This window comes from Magnolia sinica, chromosome 13, assembly GCF_029962835.1.
Source record: "Magnolia sinica isolate HGM2019 chromosome 13, MsV1, whole genome shotgun sequence".
Classification (NCBI taxonomy): Eukaryota; Viridiplantae; Streptophyta; class Magnoliopsida; order Magnoliales; family Magnoliaceae; genus Magnolia; species Magnolia sinica.
In genome coordinates this window covers 2,263,458-2,282,031 of record NC_080585.1, presented here as the reverse complement: position 1 = coordinate 2,282,031, position 18,574 = coordinate 2,263,458, and the positions used below count along the sequence as shown (strand labels likewise).

Sequence of the window (18,574 nt, the reverse complement as noted above, 5' to 3'; positions counted from 1 at the left end):
GGTTCCTCCTTAGTGAAGGATTAATGGATAAATACATGGGCTGCCAGTGTCTATTTGGAATTAACTACATTGGGAGTCTTAACACCACCAACTGCTGTTACAGCTAATCTAGTCTTTATTTTTCAAGGGAGCTCTTAGCTACTCTGGCAGTGTGGTCTAAATCATGGTCCCACTTGTGTGGATTTTAAATAGGGACTGCTCTTCATTTTAACCGTCCATCAGAATGTCCAATGATCTGTTGTTTTGGTAGTGTGATTGTTGGTTTTATGATAACTAAGTCACCAGTTTGAAGATGAGTTCTTCCTACTTGTTTTCTACCATTGATCTGAAGTGGTCCCAACTATTTGGACGGCTTATTGAGTTACATTATGCCCCGTCCATGATTTATTTCTGTGTGCATGCGTATGAACAATAGCATCCCCCACCTTATTTGATCTCCAAAACAATTACTTGGAAATCATGAATCAAGAGTTTGTTGCCCTCCATGAAAGGGAAAACGCTTTCATACCTTACTTAGGTACACGAAACCAGGTTACATTCCCCACCGTTTAGGAGTACAACACTCTACTCCCTTGTTTGGCCCACCTGAGTTTTGGAATGCTTCAACTTTTGGGCAATTCCTTCATCGTGGTGAGGAACATCAGATGAATGGCTCTGATCGCATATAAACACTAGTGGGCCGTACACAATACTAATGCTGGGCGTCCCATCCCAACAGTGGCCCACCTGAGTGTTGAATCATGATTTTTTGGGTTCGAAGCATACCTTACGTACAGGGTGGATCTTATGAAAGTTCCACTGGATCTCAGTTAGCAAAAGTAACATAGCACTTAGGCAAAAGCCAAACTAAACCATCCTATTAATCAGCCTGCTCTGATTGAGCAGTCAAAAAGATCACACGGAGATTTATGTCATGACCAAACTGGCGTACTTATCAAATAGGCAGCTACAGTCCAAATACAACAGTGGCATGAAATCCCATTGACATGCGGTCCATGATCAGCGCAACTTTCGGGCCAAAAAGGATTTGGACAGCCTGACTGCACATGGTTTGGAATTCATTCATTTTACAAATGATAGCTAACACATGCCAGTGCGAGCCCATTTTAAAATTAAATGGTTTTTATCATAAACGTGACCAATCTTCTATGTTACCTCTCAAAAAAAAAAAAAAAAAGAAGAAAGAAGAAGAAAAGAAATCAATCTTCATCATGTGCACAGACCTAACTTGCTTGGGAGGGGAGCCATCTCGTATGGTGGACCCGTGAAAAAGCACACTTGCTTTTTGAATGATAAACGTCTGCCCCATCCCCCCGTCTCAGCCCGGATCCAACAGCCTGGTAAGTGGTAAGCATGCAATCCAAGCAAAGCATACGCAATAAAGAAATAAGAAAAAAAGAAGTAAAAAACCACATCTTTCTATTATTCCAAACAGAACTTTATGCCTTCTTAATATACTCCCAAGTCCTGTTTGACTACCACTAATCACTAGAGGTGGGCATCGAGTCAGACCGTATTGGGTTTAGCTCGACTCCATCCGATTTTTCAAGAACCTGACCCGAACTCGATCCGATCCGGGACAGTCTAGCAGGGCTAACTCGATTCGATCCAAATCCTTGCTAGCTTGACCCAAACCGAGTCCGACTCGGTCTGGGAAACTGAATCGAGGGAAATCGGGAGAGAAAGAGGGAGAGAAAGGAGGAGATATGGGTGGGTGTGGCGCCTCCTTCGGGTAGAGAAAGAGAGGTTAGGGTTTGTTCGGATTTCGGATCGGATCGGATCGGTCTTGATTGACCACGATGCGAACTCGATCCGATGTATGGTCGGATCTGAGTGGTCCTACTCAATTCGCACCGATCCAGGCCTTCGGTTCGGTTCAGATCGGGTCGGATTCTGCCCAGCTCTACTAATCACAATCCTATCCTCTCCTAGGAAAAAACACTACACTAGCACTTCAAACAAATATTTTTCATTTCACCATTTACAGCCACTAACTGATACATTGCTGAAACCTCAATCAACAACAGCCACAAATCCATATCTTCTAAAAAATTCATTGCCTACTCAAATGTCACTCTACCATCTCTCCCTTTTTCTTTTTTGGTTTGGAAATACTTCATCAGATAGGTGACAGAAAGAAAACCCATCAGTGGGCACTGTAGGGCCCGCCTCGTGATGCAAATAATGAAAACCCAGCTACTGGTATACAAGATGACCTCTACTCAATAAAGAGTACCATGCCGGTATTAAAGTGATGGGTGTTGTCTTAAACCTCTGTTTCTTTGTGGCTGATGTGAGACTTCACCATAGCCATTCTGGTCCTAACAGTTCTAAGTGAGCCTTTATGGGTACTCCAATTATCAGAAGAAACAATTTACCCTGAACAGTCATCAATGAAGTGACACAAAATTCAAGCATGTAAGAACACACTTACCAGAATTCAATCCTTCAGTTAATGTCAACTGATTAAAAAAAGAGGCTATTCCTTCCCAAAATTCCTAGCACAATGCTCATGGAAGAAGACACCAAAACATCTTTAGTCTTTTTTGAAAAAAGTCTCTTCCCCAAGCTAGTAAAAGACACCAGCATCTGAAAGAACGGCCTGTGAAGGTTGAAGGATTGCCATCTTGGTCTTGCCACTGGACAGTGAAGGAAAAGATGATGAACAGTTTGCTCTTCTTTCTACAAAATTTTTGCCAACCACCCCAGACAACATGAACACCACAATTCTGGAAGGCACAACTGAGTCACAAACACTAGCCCGGGGCAAAGAGGAACCTTCACAAGGGCATTGAATTAAGTCATTGCAGAGAATATTCCCAAGGCATTCCACTTCTAGATTCTAGAATTTTCACAAGGGCATTGAATTAAGTCATTGCAGAGAATATTCCCAAGGCATTCCACTTCTAGATTCTAGAATTTTCCCAGAAGAATGGGAAAAATACTACTTGAAGGCTTATCCATTAAAAGGCTCTTGAAACGCTTCCTATTTGTCGTCCAATAGATTCCTCCTTAACCATTCAAGCTAAACATCCAACTAGAACTCACGGCAATACTTCAAGTGAATTTTTGTTTGAAGCCACTTTATAAAGGTTTGTGAATGATGCAGACAATGAATATTGAACCACCTACCCTTCCTCCCAGAAGAAAACTGTCCCCGAAACCCACGGTGGACCCCAGTCATCCTGTCACCCTCAGATTGTTCCCCATGTTTTACTCCACCCAGGGTCCCACCCGTGTCCCATCTCAACAAAATTTGCAAGCATGTGCCTATTAGACATTATCCTTGCTCCTTCCAGCTTCTCATGAGCAATCCCAAAAACATGCCAAGTGACATACCTTGTCATTGTCCACTGCATTCCCTACCATTGTAGTTTATCTTAGATGGACCCTTAGGCCAGATACCACTTTGAAATATCAAATATCACAATTGAGATTAGAATTTTGCTCCCACAAGGCCTCCAGAGAATCCTCTCAAAAGCCTCCGCCTTTCTGCAACGATTCTGTACAAGTTCCTGACTTGTCTTATCGGCCAGAAATCTTTCTTTTAACTTGTTGACTATAATCAACATATTTTAATAGTCTATTACACTGCACCTGTGGGAGTTTTGTGTTCTCATTCCCGGTCCCGTGCCCAAATAAAGCAGGATGGATGTGTCAGGTTGGTAGCTGGTGTCAAATTCATGCTTGGGTGTTGTTATAACACTTGACAGAGGTGAGTGGCAGAACAGGATTCATGTAGCTGATCCCTATTCGTTGGGATAAGGCTTAGATGATGATGATGATTATGATTAAGTTTCTCTCTTTTGATTAAATTCATTTAAGACATGCATCAAGTTCTTGATCATGGCCTGCCCCTAGTTGTATGAATGAATTGACAGTTCAAATTGACATTTGGTTATTTCATGTGTCATTTAAGAGCTTTTTGGGTCATTGTTAACATCCCCATGAAGGTGGGGATGTTAGCATTTTCCATGCGCGTTTGCCTGCAGGGGACACGTACATATGCGCATGCACACTCAAAATTGGCTCTTTTTAGAATCAATACGTATTTATTTATTGACACTCATAGTTAGTTCCTCTCAAAAATACAGTATGTGTGCATGGAACCTATAAGAAGAATCTGGAATCAATCTTGCAATCCGGTCTCAAACGTATGAAAAGGTTACACGTTCACTTCTCAAGTGGGTTGCCATCAGATGGGGAAGTAATTAGTGGCATGCACTTTTGAAATCTCTTTTCTTGTATCGACTAGTGAGGAATCATCAGCTAATGATGCGTTAAGACTAACAACGTCCTGATAGGCTCATTCCATGGTGTGCCATAAAGGCCATTATGTAAAGGAAATGGTGGCAACCATTACACGTTACGGGGTCGTACAGGCCGTAACGGCCGTTACGGAAAAAATGGCCCGTAAATGTTATTATAGCCCCCGTAACAGCCTGTTATGCCTCCCATAAAAGCTGTAACAGTCCCGTAATGGTCCATTATGGGGCGAATACAGGTTTTTCGGTTTTTTTTTTTTTCAATAAAAAAAAAACAGAGAGACTGTAATGGTCGTTACACCCCGTATCATAAAGGTCACGGTGGTGGCCTTTATGGCCACCATTACCGTTACAGAATACCTTTCATTATGTACAAGTGTGGCCCATGGTTTAGTGATCCAGAATATTGATCTGTTCAAATGAGGTGAATGCTCTGAGAATCCTAAATGAGACATCCTAGTCATCCAATGTCTGGCCCTAAGATTGTTCTGTATTTATTTTCGTAGCTTTCCATTTATAGGCCATTTGTTGCCAACTCAGGAAGATCTTCCATGCAGGGGGATTTTTGGGGCATGCCCCATCCATCGATGGATCCTGCCCTGGATAGGGAATCTTATCATTGGTCTAGATTCACCTCTGCGGACTTGTTGCACAGGGATGTCATTTAGATTCTCAGCACGCCGATGCTGATAATTCACCCACCATTGTAAGTTGGTCAGCATCGGGATGTTGCTTTAGAAAAATGTTTCGCATGATTCCTATCAAACCGAGCTTAAAGCATACTTTCGCTTCCCAGGCATGCAGCGGGATGTTAATGTATTGCTCTTCTTAGATGTCATAAAGGCATTAGAAGGTAACTTTTCTGTACTTATTAGACTTTCAAGTAGAAGAAAATTCTCTTCTGGATTGTTTTTCCGATTTTATATGACACATCAGATAAGTGTGTTTAGTTTTTTTTTTTTTTTTCAAAAGAGGGAATGAAGCTTTACATTTCGGATAACAAAGTGATCTTGACGGAAGGTTTCGATGGCATCGTTCCCAGCAAATACTTCGAAAAGATAGAAACATGGCACGACAGACAACCCATTCCCTATTAAATAGCTGTGGTCGACAGGGTTGAGGATGATTTTAGAGCACTCATTGGAACTCTCTCTCTCTCTCTCTCTCTCTCTTTTGTTTCTGTTTCTGTTTTTTTTTTTTTTTTTTTTTGGGCAAAAATGTATGTATAATCACAACGACTATAATAATTAAAGCTAATGTTACCCAGTATTGAAGAAATCAATCTAAAGACCGAAAGGCTGGAGAGAAGGTTCTGTAATTTTTCAGTTTTTAGTGATGCATGCCTCTGGCTCACTTTTTGAAGGCATTTGGTGAATGGGTATATCCTTGATGGGACAATCTTAACCTCACATCTTGTTTTGTGGCCTGGAAATAGACGGCTGGTAAGAGAAATTCCGAGACTGTCAACATCGAAGAGAAAGAAGGTCCAAGGTGGTTAAGATCTTCTAGTCTGGGAGATTTGTAAGACATTGTACATCATGGTGGCTCTTATTAGAGTGTTGGAATTGCTGAACAATGGTTAAATCCTCATTTTCAATTTTCTTTTAATAGCAGGAAGTCGGGGTTCACAGAGCTCGGCTTTGGACTATGAAAGGTAAGGAGTGGGTGAATTGCGAGGAATTCTGCTTGGACTCATCCCAGCAAATGGTGGAAGAGGTAATTTGTGGTGCTTGCCAATGTGCCACGTGTGTTAGATCCAAGCCAATCATTAGGTGGGGCCAACCATGAGCATCCTCTGTCCCGTAAATCATGGCTCTGCTCATTACTCGGGTTATGAGATGATAACCAAGACCCTGGACTAGCAATAGCATATGCTTGTTTGGCTTACCTTGTGAGTGTATTAGCCTAACTCTCACATGTTAATGTTCAAGCCCATTGGCATACACGGCCTGGTTATCTGCCAATTTGGCAGGTGTGGCTGCTCTTGTGAATCCCACAGCTCTGATGAGCAGTGGACTCATCTTAAGGGAGTGTTTAGATAGTTAGTTACTTAATATAAGCTACTTATGCCTCAAGTAACTCATCTTAATTTCTACTTGTTAAGCAGACAAGTATGTTTGGCAAACAACATACTCATCAGCTTCTCCTTTTCTTTTGCCGCTAATGACGCTTCTCTTCGGCAACTTATGATAAGTAGAAAACATTTTAGTTTTTAATTTTTAATTTTTATTTACTGAAGTGATTAAGTAATTTTAAGTAAAAAATGTTACTTGTAATTGATCAAAAACCAAACTAATATGAAATAGGTTACTTATCTACTGCTGTAAGTAGAAAAAGTAACTTATTTGGTGGTATCCACACGGGCCTTAAATGTGCTGGTTATTGGGCATTAATTCAGTGGGCCCATCCTTGCATATCAAAGAAATCACGGTGGCTCCTTCTCTGGGTGGGTTTCATCCATACATGGGGAACGCAGATCATAGGAGGATGAATTTTACAATTTATTTCCACAAACACGTGGTCTGCTTGATTCCGGAATGGCATGTACTTTGGATCAAGGAACATGTGAGGCTGTTTGGAGGTTGTTTGATTCCCTGTAACACATAAATGGCACTCTAAGAGGGATGGCTTAAGTTGAAAAACAAGGGATGGTTAGGGTCACCTGGCAAGTGTTTTCTGAGAGGGATGGGCAATCGAAGGCGCAGCTCATGTAATGGTTGCACCATTTTTAGTGTGGTCAGTATAAACCATCCATTTCCTGTGCCATTGATGGCTGGCTAGGATCGCCTGAGCAGGTGATCTTTTGAAAAGGATGGGCAATCAAAGACGAGACCCACAAGATGGATGGTTTAGAGAAATTGAACTGTCAGCATGGGTTATGCATTTTCCTCTGTGTTGATTGGATAGTACAGAAAAAACCCAACCAAAGTGATTTTTTAAAGAGAGGAGACCTCAAGAGTGGGCCCACAAGGTGAGTGCTCTAGATCAATGAATGGATCATCCATCTCCCTATGCGTTGATTGGAAGATTATGATCATCCCAATATAGTGATTTTTTAAGAGGGATGGGGCGATTAGGGCAGGACCCAAGTGATATATGGTCTAAATCAATGATCAGTCCTTTTTGTAGTATGATCAATATGGTCAATGCATTTTCCTAGGGATTGAATGGATAGTTAGGATCATCTGACGGAAAGTATTTTTTACAAGGATGGTAATCAAGGGTGGGACACACATGATGGATGGTCTAGATCAATGATGAGACCATCAATTGCAGTATGATCAATATAGACTATCCATCTCCCTAACCATTCAATGGACGGTGGACATCATCTGACAAAAGTGTTTTCAAGTAATGTGGGCATCATCTGACAAAAGTGTTTTCATGTAATGATAGGCAAAATGGGAGGAGCCCAAATGATGGATGGTCCAAATCAATTATTGGACTGTTTGTAGGATGATCAAAATGGACAGTCTATGCCTCCAACGATTGAATGGACAGTTAGGATCATCCATCATGTGGTCTAGATTAGAGGCCCTTCTTGACATTGCAAGTGAGAGTAGTTGGATAAGAAACCTATATGTATTATTATCGCATTAGATAAAGTTTAAATTAAAAAGTTAGAAAAAATGTCTTATATATATTTGTATTTGTTTGATTAAAAAGTCAAAATTATAATTATTTTTCTTTTATAAGTAGTTGGATAATTAGTAAATAAAAAAACTTTAAGCCACCATTTACAATAGTAAATAGAAAAATAAACAAACGCCATAGTCCGTATATAGTGCATTCACCATTTTGGGTTTGGGTTAGATTTACATGTCCATGTACGGCAAGAAAAGCACCCGAGACCAATGACCAACAAGCGCCTCGCCATTCCCCTCATTAGGTATAAACATATATTGGGTACTATCGTTTCTTCGAGATAGGAACGTGTGAGGGTAGGAAGGGGCCACGACAGTGTATGGGTTCTATCTACATAGTCCATCCGTTTTTCTATTTCCATAGGACTCTAGGGTAAAAACATACAAATAAAGCAGATATAAGGCTAAAATGGATAACATAGTTGGGATTACAATTGAAAACTCATGGTCAAGCTTAAATTTGTGTTTTCACTTCATCTAGGTCCATTTGACCATATTAATAGATTGGATGTCAATTAATTATCGCATCTCCTAGTAAGGTTTCAACATTGGGTGTCGTTATCACTAAATTATGATTTTCTTGTATGACAAACTGAATGGATAGTGTAGATAGAATCATAAATAACGGTTGCCCCTCATATCCGCTACCTGCTCCTGTGTTCGGTATAGGTGGGATATGCCAAACCTGCTTTCGCCAGGCACACTCACCTTTTGAATTATGTCATCCTGCTTAATGAGGCCAAAATTTGGGCATAAGTGATAGTAGGAAGCCTGTTGCGTCTTGTCCCAAGCCTTTAGTACACGCCCCCCACTGGCAGCATACACTCCACTGTTAGCCCCCTGCTAAGAATGGATACCAAGACCTCAATGTTAAAACGAGGTATCTTCACTCAGTTTACCACCCGAGTTATGGATTAGGGTGCCGTCTTGTCCCGGCCTCCCAACACTGTTACGTATTTGTCTATCTACTCCACCCCTTTTCTCATGTCATTTTGAAGCCAGAGGTAAAGAAAAAACAAAAAAATGAAGTAGATCTAATGCTTAAGTAGATCACAAATGACACAATGATGATTAGTGCTTCCAAATGATACGAGAAAAATGATGGTGGCGTAGATAAACAGATTCATTACTGTGCCCCCAGCATATCTAGCCCTTCTTGGCTTGAGACGGAATTGCGACCGTAATCCGAATCCTTCCACGTACTTTCCGTGCCATCTTGGTAGACGAGATCATCCTCTCGGTTTGTTCCTTACAGATGATGGAGAGACACAATAAGGGTCCAGGTTCAATTGGAAAAAGATACGAGAAACAGAACAACGGTCCACGTTCAACTGGAAAAAGATCTGAGAATGGTTTCTGGGATCTATAATCTATGATACTTTTTAGACCCTCCATCCACCATGGGACTCAATGATCCAACGGTCTGGATTACCAATCCAAGGACCCAGTTATTAGAACTGAAAACTCGTGTACACCGTGAAAATATGCGCGTGACGTATCCTATAATTACTCTTCAATCTCTCCTTATTAACTGCGCACCCCGCTCGATACTTTTCTTCGATCGATTTAGGGTTTTTGTTTTTTTTCCTTCTCGCCTCCCTTCGGCCCTCCGCTTATTTGTTCTAGGGTTTTGGTTTTTCTAGGGTTTTCTTAATTTTCTTATTTTCTACCTTTCGATATCTTCGTTCGTATATCTATTCGTCAGCTCGATGGATCCAGCACGCAAGAGGGTAAGGCCAGATGCTTTCAATGGAAATGGCGTCGGTTCGAAGCGGATGAAGCAAGGTTTTTCTCTCTCATTCTCTCCTTTTCCAGGGTTTTGATATCTTCTTTCTCTTTGGCTCCTGCATTCATGTGCTTCGTTTGTCTGTACTCTGTTTTGGATATGTATGGATTTGGCTTTAGGGTTTGTGGATATGAAAACGAGACTGAGTGGAAGTAGTTAGGGTTTGTTTGGTTTCTTGGGATTTGCTATTGTAGCAGGCCCTTGCGTAAGTTAGGGTTTTGTGGCCGTTATGAACGGGTGGGGTTTTTTAACGGTTTGGAGACTCAGTGGTAATGTCGAAAGTGTCAATCTTTATGTTCAGGTGAAGTTGTTGAGATTCGTGTAAGGAGCCGTCTGGATCGTCTGTGTGTGAATGCCCATCTCGCCCTTTGTTTCTGATGTTTGCTGCTTAGTTCTGTTATTCGCATCCGATCCTAGATTGTGATTTTCGTTTTTAGTTTTTTATTTTATTTTATTTTATTTTTTGTCTCCTTTTCAGGGTAATGTAGGTTGTTCCTTTTCCTCGTGGTTGGTGTGGTCATGGTTTTGTTCGAAATCCTCAAGCTAAAATGGAGCTAGTACAATTGTCTTAAACCCTATCCACCCAAACCCCCGTTAATGTGAGCTAGCTCAATTACATTGAGCCCTAAACCCCTGATTGGAGCTTCTAGGTTGTCTTCAAAGGCCTGTTTAGGCGTTTCTGTCTCTGGGGCTGATGTGAAGTGCTCTGCTCAGTTTGCCGTCCGGTTTGGATGTCAACCAAGATATCTTGAACTAATGGTTATGGAAAACTAGGCAGAGCACTCCCATGAGATGCCCATTTGCCATTGCAAATGTGTGTTTGAGCAGATGTCAACCAAGATATCTCTATTTAATGGTGATTTTGAGTATATCCAGTTGGGCCCAAATTATATTGCTGGTTTTCACTTAGGCATGTTTGGAAACTCATGCTTCAGGCTTAGCCATTACGGAGAACTTGAGTTTTTTTATGTTTATTTTTGAGAAAGAGAATCAAGAACTTGAGTTTACCGACCAGCTTCATTCATTCTCTCTGCCCATATCACTTACCTTCTCTCTTTATGTTTGGTGTTAGTGCCACTGTTTGGGGAATGCTTTGAAGTTATCAACAGATTACCATGATAATACTACTTTTGAAAGAAAGATAATGTAACATTCACTATGTTATGATTTTACTGGATACTTTTTTGTTTTCTTATAAGCCAGGAGCAGTTATCTCTGCATTTTTGTATGACCAAAATTTCTTTCAACATTATACCAATGGGGGCATTTCATTAAATGAAAGGGTGCAAATTTAAGGGGTCATTTGGATGTAGGTAAAATCTCACTCGTGCAAACTCTTTATGCCGATATAGAATTTCATAGGTGAACTGTTTCATTCTGTCATATTTGGGAACTGGTAAAGTCTTTATTAGGTAATCAGTTTCTTATGTCTGGGTACTGGTAACTGTTGGGGAGACCGATTTAAAAAATAAAAACTATTGGGGAGACACTGATAAAAAAAAGTGTCGGCTAGAGTGAGGGGGTCCAGTGTTTCTGCGTGTTTCTTTTTTCTTTTGTTCTTTCTTTATTTTTTTCGAAGGGCTGAGGTAGTGTTACCCGGCCTCAGCCTCAGCCTCCCAAGTGGAATCAGACAATCAGTTGCTTGCTTGTGTGCGTAAAGGCCATACGTAGTGAAAAGAGTTTTAATGCTGTTTACAGGTATACAGTTTACATAAGCAGGATTTCACCCACATCCAAACGACCCCTAATAGCTTGAATTGTTAATGTACATTTTTGGATATTTTTGAAGTATCAAGATTAAGAATCCACAGAAGTATTAACTGAGAAGACATAATTAATGTCATGCAACAGAAACGGAGTCTTTTACAACTGGTATAGGAAGCAAATCGAAGCCATGCACCAAGTTTTTCAGGTTCTAATCTTAACTTATCCAAGATAAATAGTCTAAATGTAACTCTTATCTTTTGCCAGCTGTTTTAACTTCTAATAACAATTTGTTTTACAATTTTTTATACGCGAAGATAAATATTATCAAGGCTAATGAATTGGGCATCTAAGTTTTTGTACAGGTTCCTACCTCTACTTGATCTAATCAAGTTAACAAAGAATATTGAACCCGAGATAATGGTTGGTTTACAGGAGTACTTTGCTTAAACACTTCAAGAGATATCCACAACTCGAAAGCAGTTGTTGCGAGACATGAAAGATAGCTTATACGTAATTGTTATATATCATCTAGTTCATATAGTTTATTTAGAATATTTACACAATTGATTTAATATCGTTGCATATAGTTGCCACTTTATTATTATTATTATTATTGTTATTTTGTTTTGTTTTGTTTTGTTTTGTTTTTTATTTTTTTTGTTTTTTTGTTTTTTTTAAAAAATAAATTCTACGTGATGATGACTTTTTAGTTAATCGGTTAGCATTGTCTTTTAGCTGACCCCAATTAGTTGGCATAAGGCTTGGATGATGATGATGACGAATTTAGCATCGTCTTGGAGGGATTTATATTGGAAGCCATCCTGCCCGTTAAAGAATCCCTTCCTTTTATACTTATGGTAAGAAATATTGCAGTTTTGTACTATTATATTACCAAAACTAGAATAATGGCTACCTTCATAAAAACCTTCTGCCATTGGTTCGAGTCAGGGCCCACTATGAATATTGCAGTTTTGTACTATTATATTACCAAAAGTAGAATAATGGCTACCTTCGTAAAAACCTTCTGCCATTGGTTCGAGTCAGGGCCCACTATGAATTTGCTTGCATCTTAGAAAGAAAAATAATGTTTTCATTGAGTTCTCTTTTATTTTTTGACTATTGCAAATATCGATGATGGGCATTTCAGGGCATACCATCGGAATGTGACAATTTTCAGTCCGAAAATTTAAATTATTTTGGTTGATTTAGCTATTTTCTATTTTATGGATATTTATTTGTTTATTTTTTTTAGCAGTAATAAACTATTATTAAAAAAGGAGGCAAAAGCCTCACAAATTACAAAGCCGTTCAAGAAGAAGATGACAATGCACAATCCCCCCAAGAGCCTTTATATTAGAGGTTTCACTCTATTACATCAAATTTAGCCTTGCCAAGAAGGCCTGCATGCTCCGATTATGAAAACACCTGTTGTTTCTCTCACCCCACAGTTCCCATATTCCAGCTAAAAAGGCTAAATCTCCATAGCATCCTACCTCTCCTCCCGTTCCCGCCCTCGTGCCGAGCGAGAAATGAGACTTTAAATCAAGTGCGGCATGACCCAAATCATAAAGAAGATAAGCAGAAACCTGGACCACATCTCGCTAGCAAACGGGCAACAAATGAAAGGATGGTCGGCTGTCGCATCATTTTGCATACAAAGGATACAAACAGATTTATTTTTGTTATGTCAAAATAAAAGAACAGACTGCTTGGAATGCTTTTAGTATACATTTTGAAATTTTAGTACATTGAACTGCAAATAAACTTGAATCTTAACTGGAGATGATCTGCACTTATTTGCAATTGGATTAGTGGAACTCTCTCTCTCTCTCTCTCTCTCAACTGTGGAAGGAATTGTTTTCCATAGGTTTGATGTTTTCTGCCGTTTGAGAAAATAAAGTCAGCTGTGGTAATCAATTTCCATTCCGTAGTTTTCCTAGAAGAAGGGTTATTTCCATTTCCTTGAGAAAAAATTACATGAAGATTTCCATGTTTTTGACAGATAACTCACCTTTTGACCCATGACCACTCCACATCAATAATCACGGCCACGACTGTTATTGTTACAATACAGGCTGTGACAGTCGTTACGGCCTTTCAAAAAAACCCATTTCGGCCTTGTAACGAACCGTTATGGGCCATTTTTCCGTTGCGAGTGTTATTTTTAACTGTTTTTGAATACCCTGCTCCACATTTCCATGGAAATCACATTTGCTAAAACAAACAAGGTTTTTTGGATTCTTTTCCATGGATTTCTATTTCTGCAGATTTCCTCAGATGTGGCATTTTCCTTTCCAAATCCACCTTTTGGATTCCAATGATCCAAACAGGCGAACTTAGATATTTGCTAAGGGGAGTATCTGGTGTTATCAATATTATTAAAATGAAGCATCAGTATCTGTACATGCTAAAACATGCTCAAGACCTGGACCTCACATTTGTTGTGCCCTACTGTGGACGGGGTATTCCTTTTAATCACACTGGTTTGTTGATCATGCCACTTTGTGAGGACTCTTCAGGATTTCAAATGGGCTTTTAGGAAACTGTCCAACAATGGTTGGCGTTCAGTTTGCAAAAATTGTCCCATTGATGGTTAAGATAACACAGGCCTGTTTGGGAGCATGGATTTGGAATCACCTGGATAAATCCTCCTGTTGTGTTTGGCACCCTGGATTCAAAATCCCCTGTAATCCAAAAGTAGCTATGCATAACATATTTACAGGGGTTTGAATTTAATTACTAAATCAACTATAATATCTCTAATTAGTGTACATATGTAATGTTTGACACAATGGTTGTAATAGGCCTATTGAAATATATACTTTGCCCGAAATTGATGAAATTCCAAGCCTCGGATGGGCCACAAGCACACGATCACATCCGAGTCACTAACCAACGATTTTTTAATTGTTGATTTACATGGACAATTGATAATCTGATTGTTTTGGGATATCATCAGTGAGCCATGTGCCCACTAGATTAATAACCTAGTGACACATGTTACACATGCAACTCTTGGAAGGATTTTAGATGTAATCCAATCTTTCACCTTGGATTTGAAACCCCAGTTACTTTGTACTTTTTTCCACGTGGTCTTTAGTGCTAAGCCACATCATGGATGGACAGTCTGGATTATGGACGTGCATTCTTTCTACATGTTCAGATATTGAGTACTTGATAACTAAGATATTAGCATTTTGAACTGGATGCTTTGTCTTTGGCTAATCGAATATGCATGCAAATGTATAAATTCACTCAGAAACATGCAGGAATTGCATATAGTTTTATTCATAATTGTTTTACTGATAATGTATCATGTAATTGTGGACTCCATTTATATGGGAACAGATATCATTTAAGTGCTTATATTTGGTTTTCTGTTACTTTTATAACTTCTCAAATTTTGGTATTAATTAATCATTAGTTGCATCCTGTCACCAGTGTGTTACCAATAGTTCATTTGTATCCCTGTGGTATGGTTGGTTGGGATCGTAATTCATTCTTCATTTTTAGTATTGGTCATCTGCATATGTCAATCTTTAGAGATGCGGTTGTGTTTACTTTTAGGCATTTTTGTGTATCTTTGTAGATGTAACCAGTAGATCGATCATGACACCATTCTCTCCTTCAAGGATTTGTGTGATTCTATGTGGCTTAGTTAGCAGTCTCGCAGATTTTAAGTCGTGCCTTAATTCCTGTACAGTTATTTTTCTCAATCCCTTTTGGTCCTATAGAATGACAATGCATCTCTTCAGTGCACCTTCTCGAGTTCTTTTATGCAGTGTAATGTTTCCCAGGTTGTTGTAGAAAAAAGACTTGTAAATGTTTTTTTGAAAGATGAATCAATTTATTAGGCAAAGCCAAAACAGAAAACAAATCTTCTAAATGTTGATGGGTAGCCAGTGGTCTTTTCCTTGTAAGAGGTAAGATCACGTGGAAAATGGTTCTAGTTGTGATTATGTGGTGGAGTTGGAAAGAAACAAGAAATCTATGGTAATAAGATCACTCATGATTTAGTACTCTGCAAATTATTTCGACTTGAATTCATAGACGAGTATTCTGTTTGCGCTATTAAAAAAAGTTATTTTTTACAGCATGCATGCTCATCTTTACCAATACATTGTGTTAGTTTGGCATGACACTAATGAACGAAGCAATCAACAGAACACAAAGAATGTTCACAATTACTCGTAACCACACAGTGCACAGATGTGCAAGCACCATGTTTATTCTGCGCCCAAAATCAGAATCATCTGATGTTGGCCTCACTTTTATGAACCAGAATGCTAACAGTATATATTCATGTGAGATGAAGGGAGCATTTCACACACTCACTCACCTCACAATGTCGCTAATTTACAGGACACGTGAGGAGGCCACTCATGAGGTGGCTGTGGATCTCACATGCATACCATTTTGGCACTTGTGGTACCTCATGTTAGAATTTATTTCTTGATTAGTCCACGGCAGCATGAAAAGAAACTTTATGCATCCCAAGCTATTACTGACATATTCAGGTAGATATCTAAGAAAGATTTATGCAGTTATTACTAAATTTGGAAGAGGGAAAAAGAAACTAGAAGAAATACAGTGGAGAAAGACTAGAAGAGGCTTCCCACATCACCAGCTTGTTATCTGAATTTCAGATGATTTTTGGGTTTATTAGATTATTAATTTTCTTCAATTTTCTATTCTCATTGATTTTTATATATTTGTAGCTTTCGAAATGAAAGTTCATTGCATCAAATACACTCACCTGGTTCAGGATCTTGGCTTTGATGACTTTGTTTTCAATTTCTGATATTTTAAATCATGCAAATGAGAAGCTTATAGGGTTCTGTCATGAATTTTCTTGTATACGGTGCTTTACGGAATGAAGAGATTCAAGGATTAACTTTTTCTGAATGGTAATAGATTAGAAGACACTGATAGGATGGGCCGTCCAATGAGTCAAAGACATCTTGCATGTCCCATAGCCCAAAGATTACATCATTGTAAATTCGTTACCATCTGAATATATGATAGATGGCTTTCCTGTTCTGTATGCCCATGTTAGGCTAGCCATTATTGCGTACGTTGCATGTGTTATTATTATTATTTTTTCTTTGGGTATTGCTATTGCCAGTTCTGATTTTCCTGACTTTGAGATGCAGTACTGCTGGATGTCCATTTGGCGAGAGCTGCCACTTCCTGCATTATGTTCCTGGTGGGATCACTGCAGTGGCTCAGATGACCAATCTGGGCAATCCAGCTCTCCCTCCAGCATCAAGGAACCCGATGGTCCCATCCGCCATTCCTGATGGTTCAGGCCCTCCGACTGTGAAGACCCGCATGTGCAATAAATACAATACTGCAGAAGGCTGCAAGTTTGGGGACAAGTGCCATTTTGCCCATGGTGAGAGGGAGATCGGCAAGCCCATAATTCCATCGCATGATGACCGCCCAATGGCTCCGATGATGGGCCGGATGGCAGGCCGCATTGAGCCTCCACCCCCCGGCCTGGCAGCCGCCGCAAGCTTTGGTGCCTCAGCTACTGCCAAGATCAGCGTTGATGCCTCCCTTGCTGGTGCTATCATTGGAAAAGGAGGGGTGAATTCAAAGCAGATAGTTCGCCTCACAGGTGCCAAACTTGCCATACGGGAGCATGAGACAGACCCCAACCTGAGGAACATCGAGCTTGAGGGAACCTTTGATCAGATCAAGCAGGCAAGTGCCATGGTCCGTGAGCTTATTGTCAACATCAGCTCTGCTGCTGGTGCCCCAGTGAAGAACCAGGCTGCAGCTCCAGCTGCCCCAGCTAGTAATTACAAGACGAAGCTGTGTGAGAACTTTGCAAAGGGATCGTGCACGTTTGGGGAACGGTGCCACTTTGCACATGGTGCAAGTGATTTGCGCAAGTCCTCGATGTAAGCTCTATCAACCTTCTTTTTTGTCCTGCCTTTGTTTTAGTTTCTTTGAGACGATTTTGAACAGTCTTTGTAGGGTGTGCGAGTTATGTTTGCTGACATAATAGGAAGCAACTTTTTGGAAGGAAAAAAGAAGAAGAGAGAAGGATTTGTGATGTTGGAGGTTTTTAGGATTTGTTTCATTTAACCTGATTTGTGATGTTGGAGGTGTCTAGGATTTGGTTTTTACCTGATTTGAGTGTGTTCCACCTGTGGCTTGCGGCAGGCCAAGATATATGGTTGGATGACCATCTGATCTTTGACTTGATGGATTGGAGTAAAGACATGTCGCTGCTGAACTTAAATGTTGGAAATTTTGAATGCGGGGCAGCAGGTGAATGGCCTGTTCCTCTGCTGAGATTGGCTTCTCCCTTCGCTGGGTGGGGTTGGATCAACGTGTGAACAGGAGATTGGTATCTCCCATGCAGCTTCAAAAGAAGGCAGCTGAGGCCTGCCTTGACTACCATCCCAGATGTTGCATAACATCATGTTGTCATGTGTGGTTCAGTGTTCGCTACATGAAGATTGGCCCATATGGATTAAAGTTCGTGTGTATACAGTACATAGAAGAGCAACAGCATTCATGATCAATGGTTGGCTTTTACTGAACACACTGCAACACGTTGTATACAGCACTGGCATCAATTAAGCTTCTCAACAGCACGCCCTTCTGTTTTAGGTCTGCTGCCAAAATTAACCTGAATTGACAACTTACATGGTCCATAACTTGGTATTTATTTATATTTACTGTAAAAATGATGGTGGTGTATGTGTGGATGTCACAAGCAGATGCTAGGCCCCATGATACTGTTTTACCAGCTGCTAGAGTCTTGGGTGCCGGTCTAATCAGCCATTTTGCCGCATTCATTCTTGAGATGTGCTTCAATTGAACATTGATATTTTGCGATTGTCTTGGATCATATGTATATATAATGAATGGGCTTGAATTGAACATTGACATGCGCTTACTGAAGCGTTCCCACATGCTCCAAATTTCCTAGGCTACGTGTGGAGCAGCAGATCCATTCGTCAGGTGGGCCATACGCTGCCATCCTTCGTAAGATATCCGGGTGGCATGCTCATCTATGCTGTACAAAACAATGAACGGGCTAATGAATACTTGGTTCAGCCCCCAATTTTGTTTCCTGTTATCTACCCTTCACGGTGAGCAAACATGCTTGCTACGTAGGCAGCACATCTGTCGTGGGGTCTCACGGTCATGTGTTG

General features: G+C 40.2%; 1 protein-coding gene and 1 long non-coding RNA gene across 2 annotated transcripts; both read left to right on the top strand.

The window, feature by feature from the left end:
* Positions 1–4,655: 4,655 nt before the first annotated feature.
* On the top strand, positions 4,656–5,631 carry LOC131222389 (uncharacterized). Its single transcript, XR_009160023.1, has 2 exons — positions 4,656–5,118; positions 5,238–5,631. It is a non-coding gene; the product is annotated as an uncharacterized LOC131222389 (long non-coding RNA).
* Positions 5,632–9,460: 3,829 nt separating this feature from the next.
* LOC131222386 (zinc finger CCCH domain-containing protein 14) lies at positions 9,461–17,463 on the top strand. The gene is made up of 3 exons (XM_058217431.1): positions 9,461–9,694; positions 11,547–11,607; positions 16,556–17,463. The coding sequence occupies exons 1-3, from the start codon at positions 9,619–9,621 to the stop codon at positions 17,310–17,312; spliced, it is 894 nt and encodes a 297-aa protein (XP_058073414.1). The 5' UTR covers positions 9,461–9,618; the 3' UTR covers positions 17,313–17,463.
* Positions 17,464–18,574: the final 1,111 nt, after the last annotated feature.

Excerpts from the sequence above, each read along its gene's own strand:
- LOC131222386 (XM_058217431.1), top strand. The coding sequence starts at position 9,619 with ATGGATCCAGCACGCAAGAGGGTAAGGCCAGATGCTTTCAATGGAAAT. Across the intron at positions 9,695-11,546 it reads TTCGAAGCGGATGAAGCAAG|AAACGGAGTCTTTTACAACT; the intron begins GTTTTTCTCTCT and ends GTCATGCAACAG. Across the intron at positions 11,608-16,555 it reads CCATGCACCAAGTTTTTCAG|TACTGCTGGATGTCCATTTG; the intron begins GTTCTAATCTTA and ends TTTGAGATGCAG.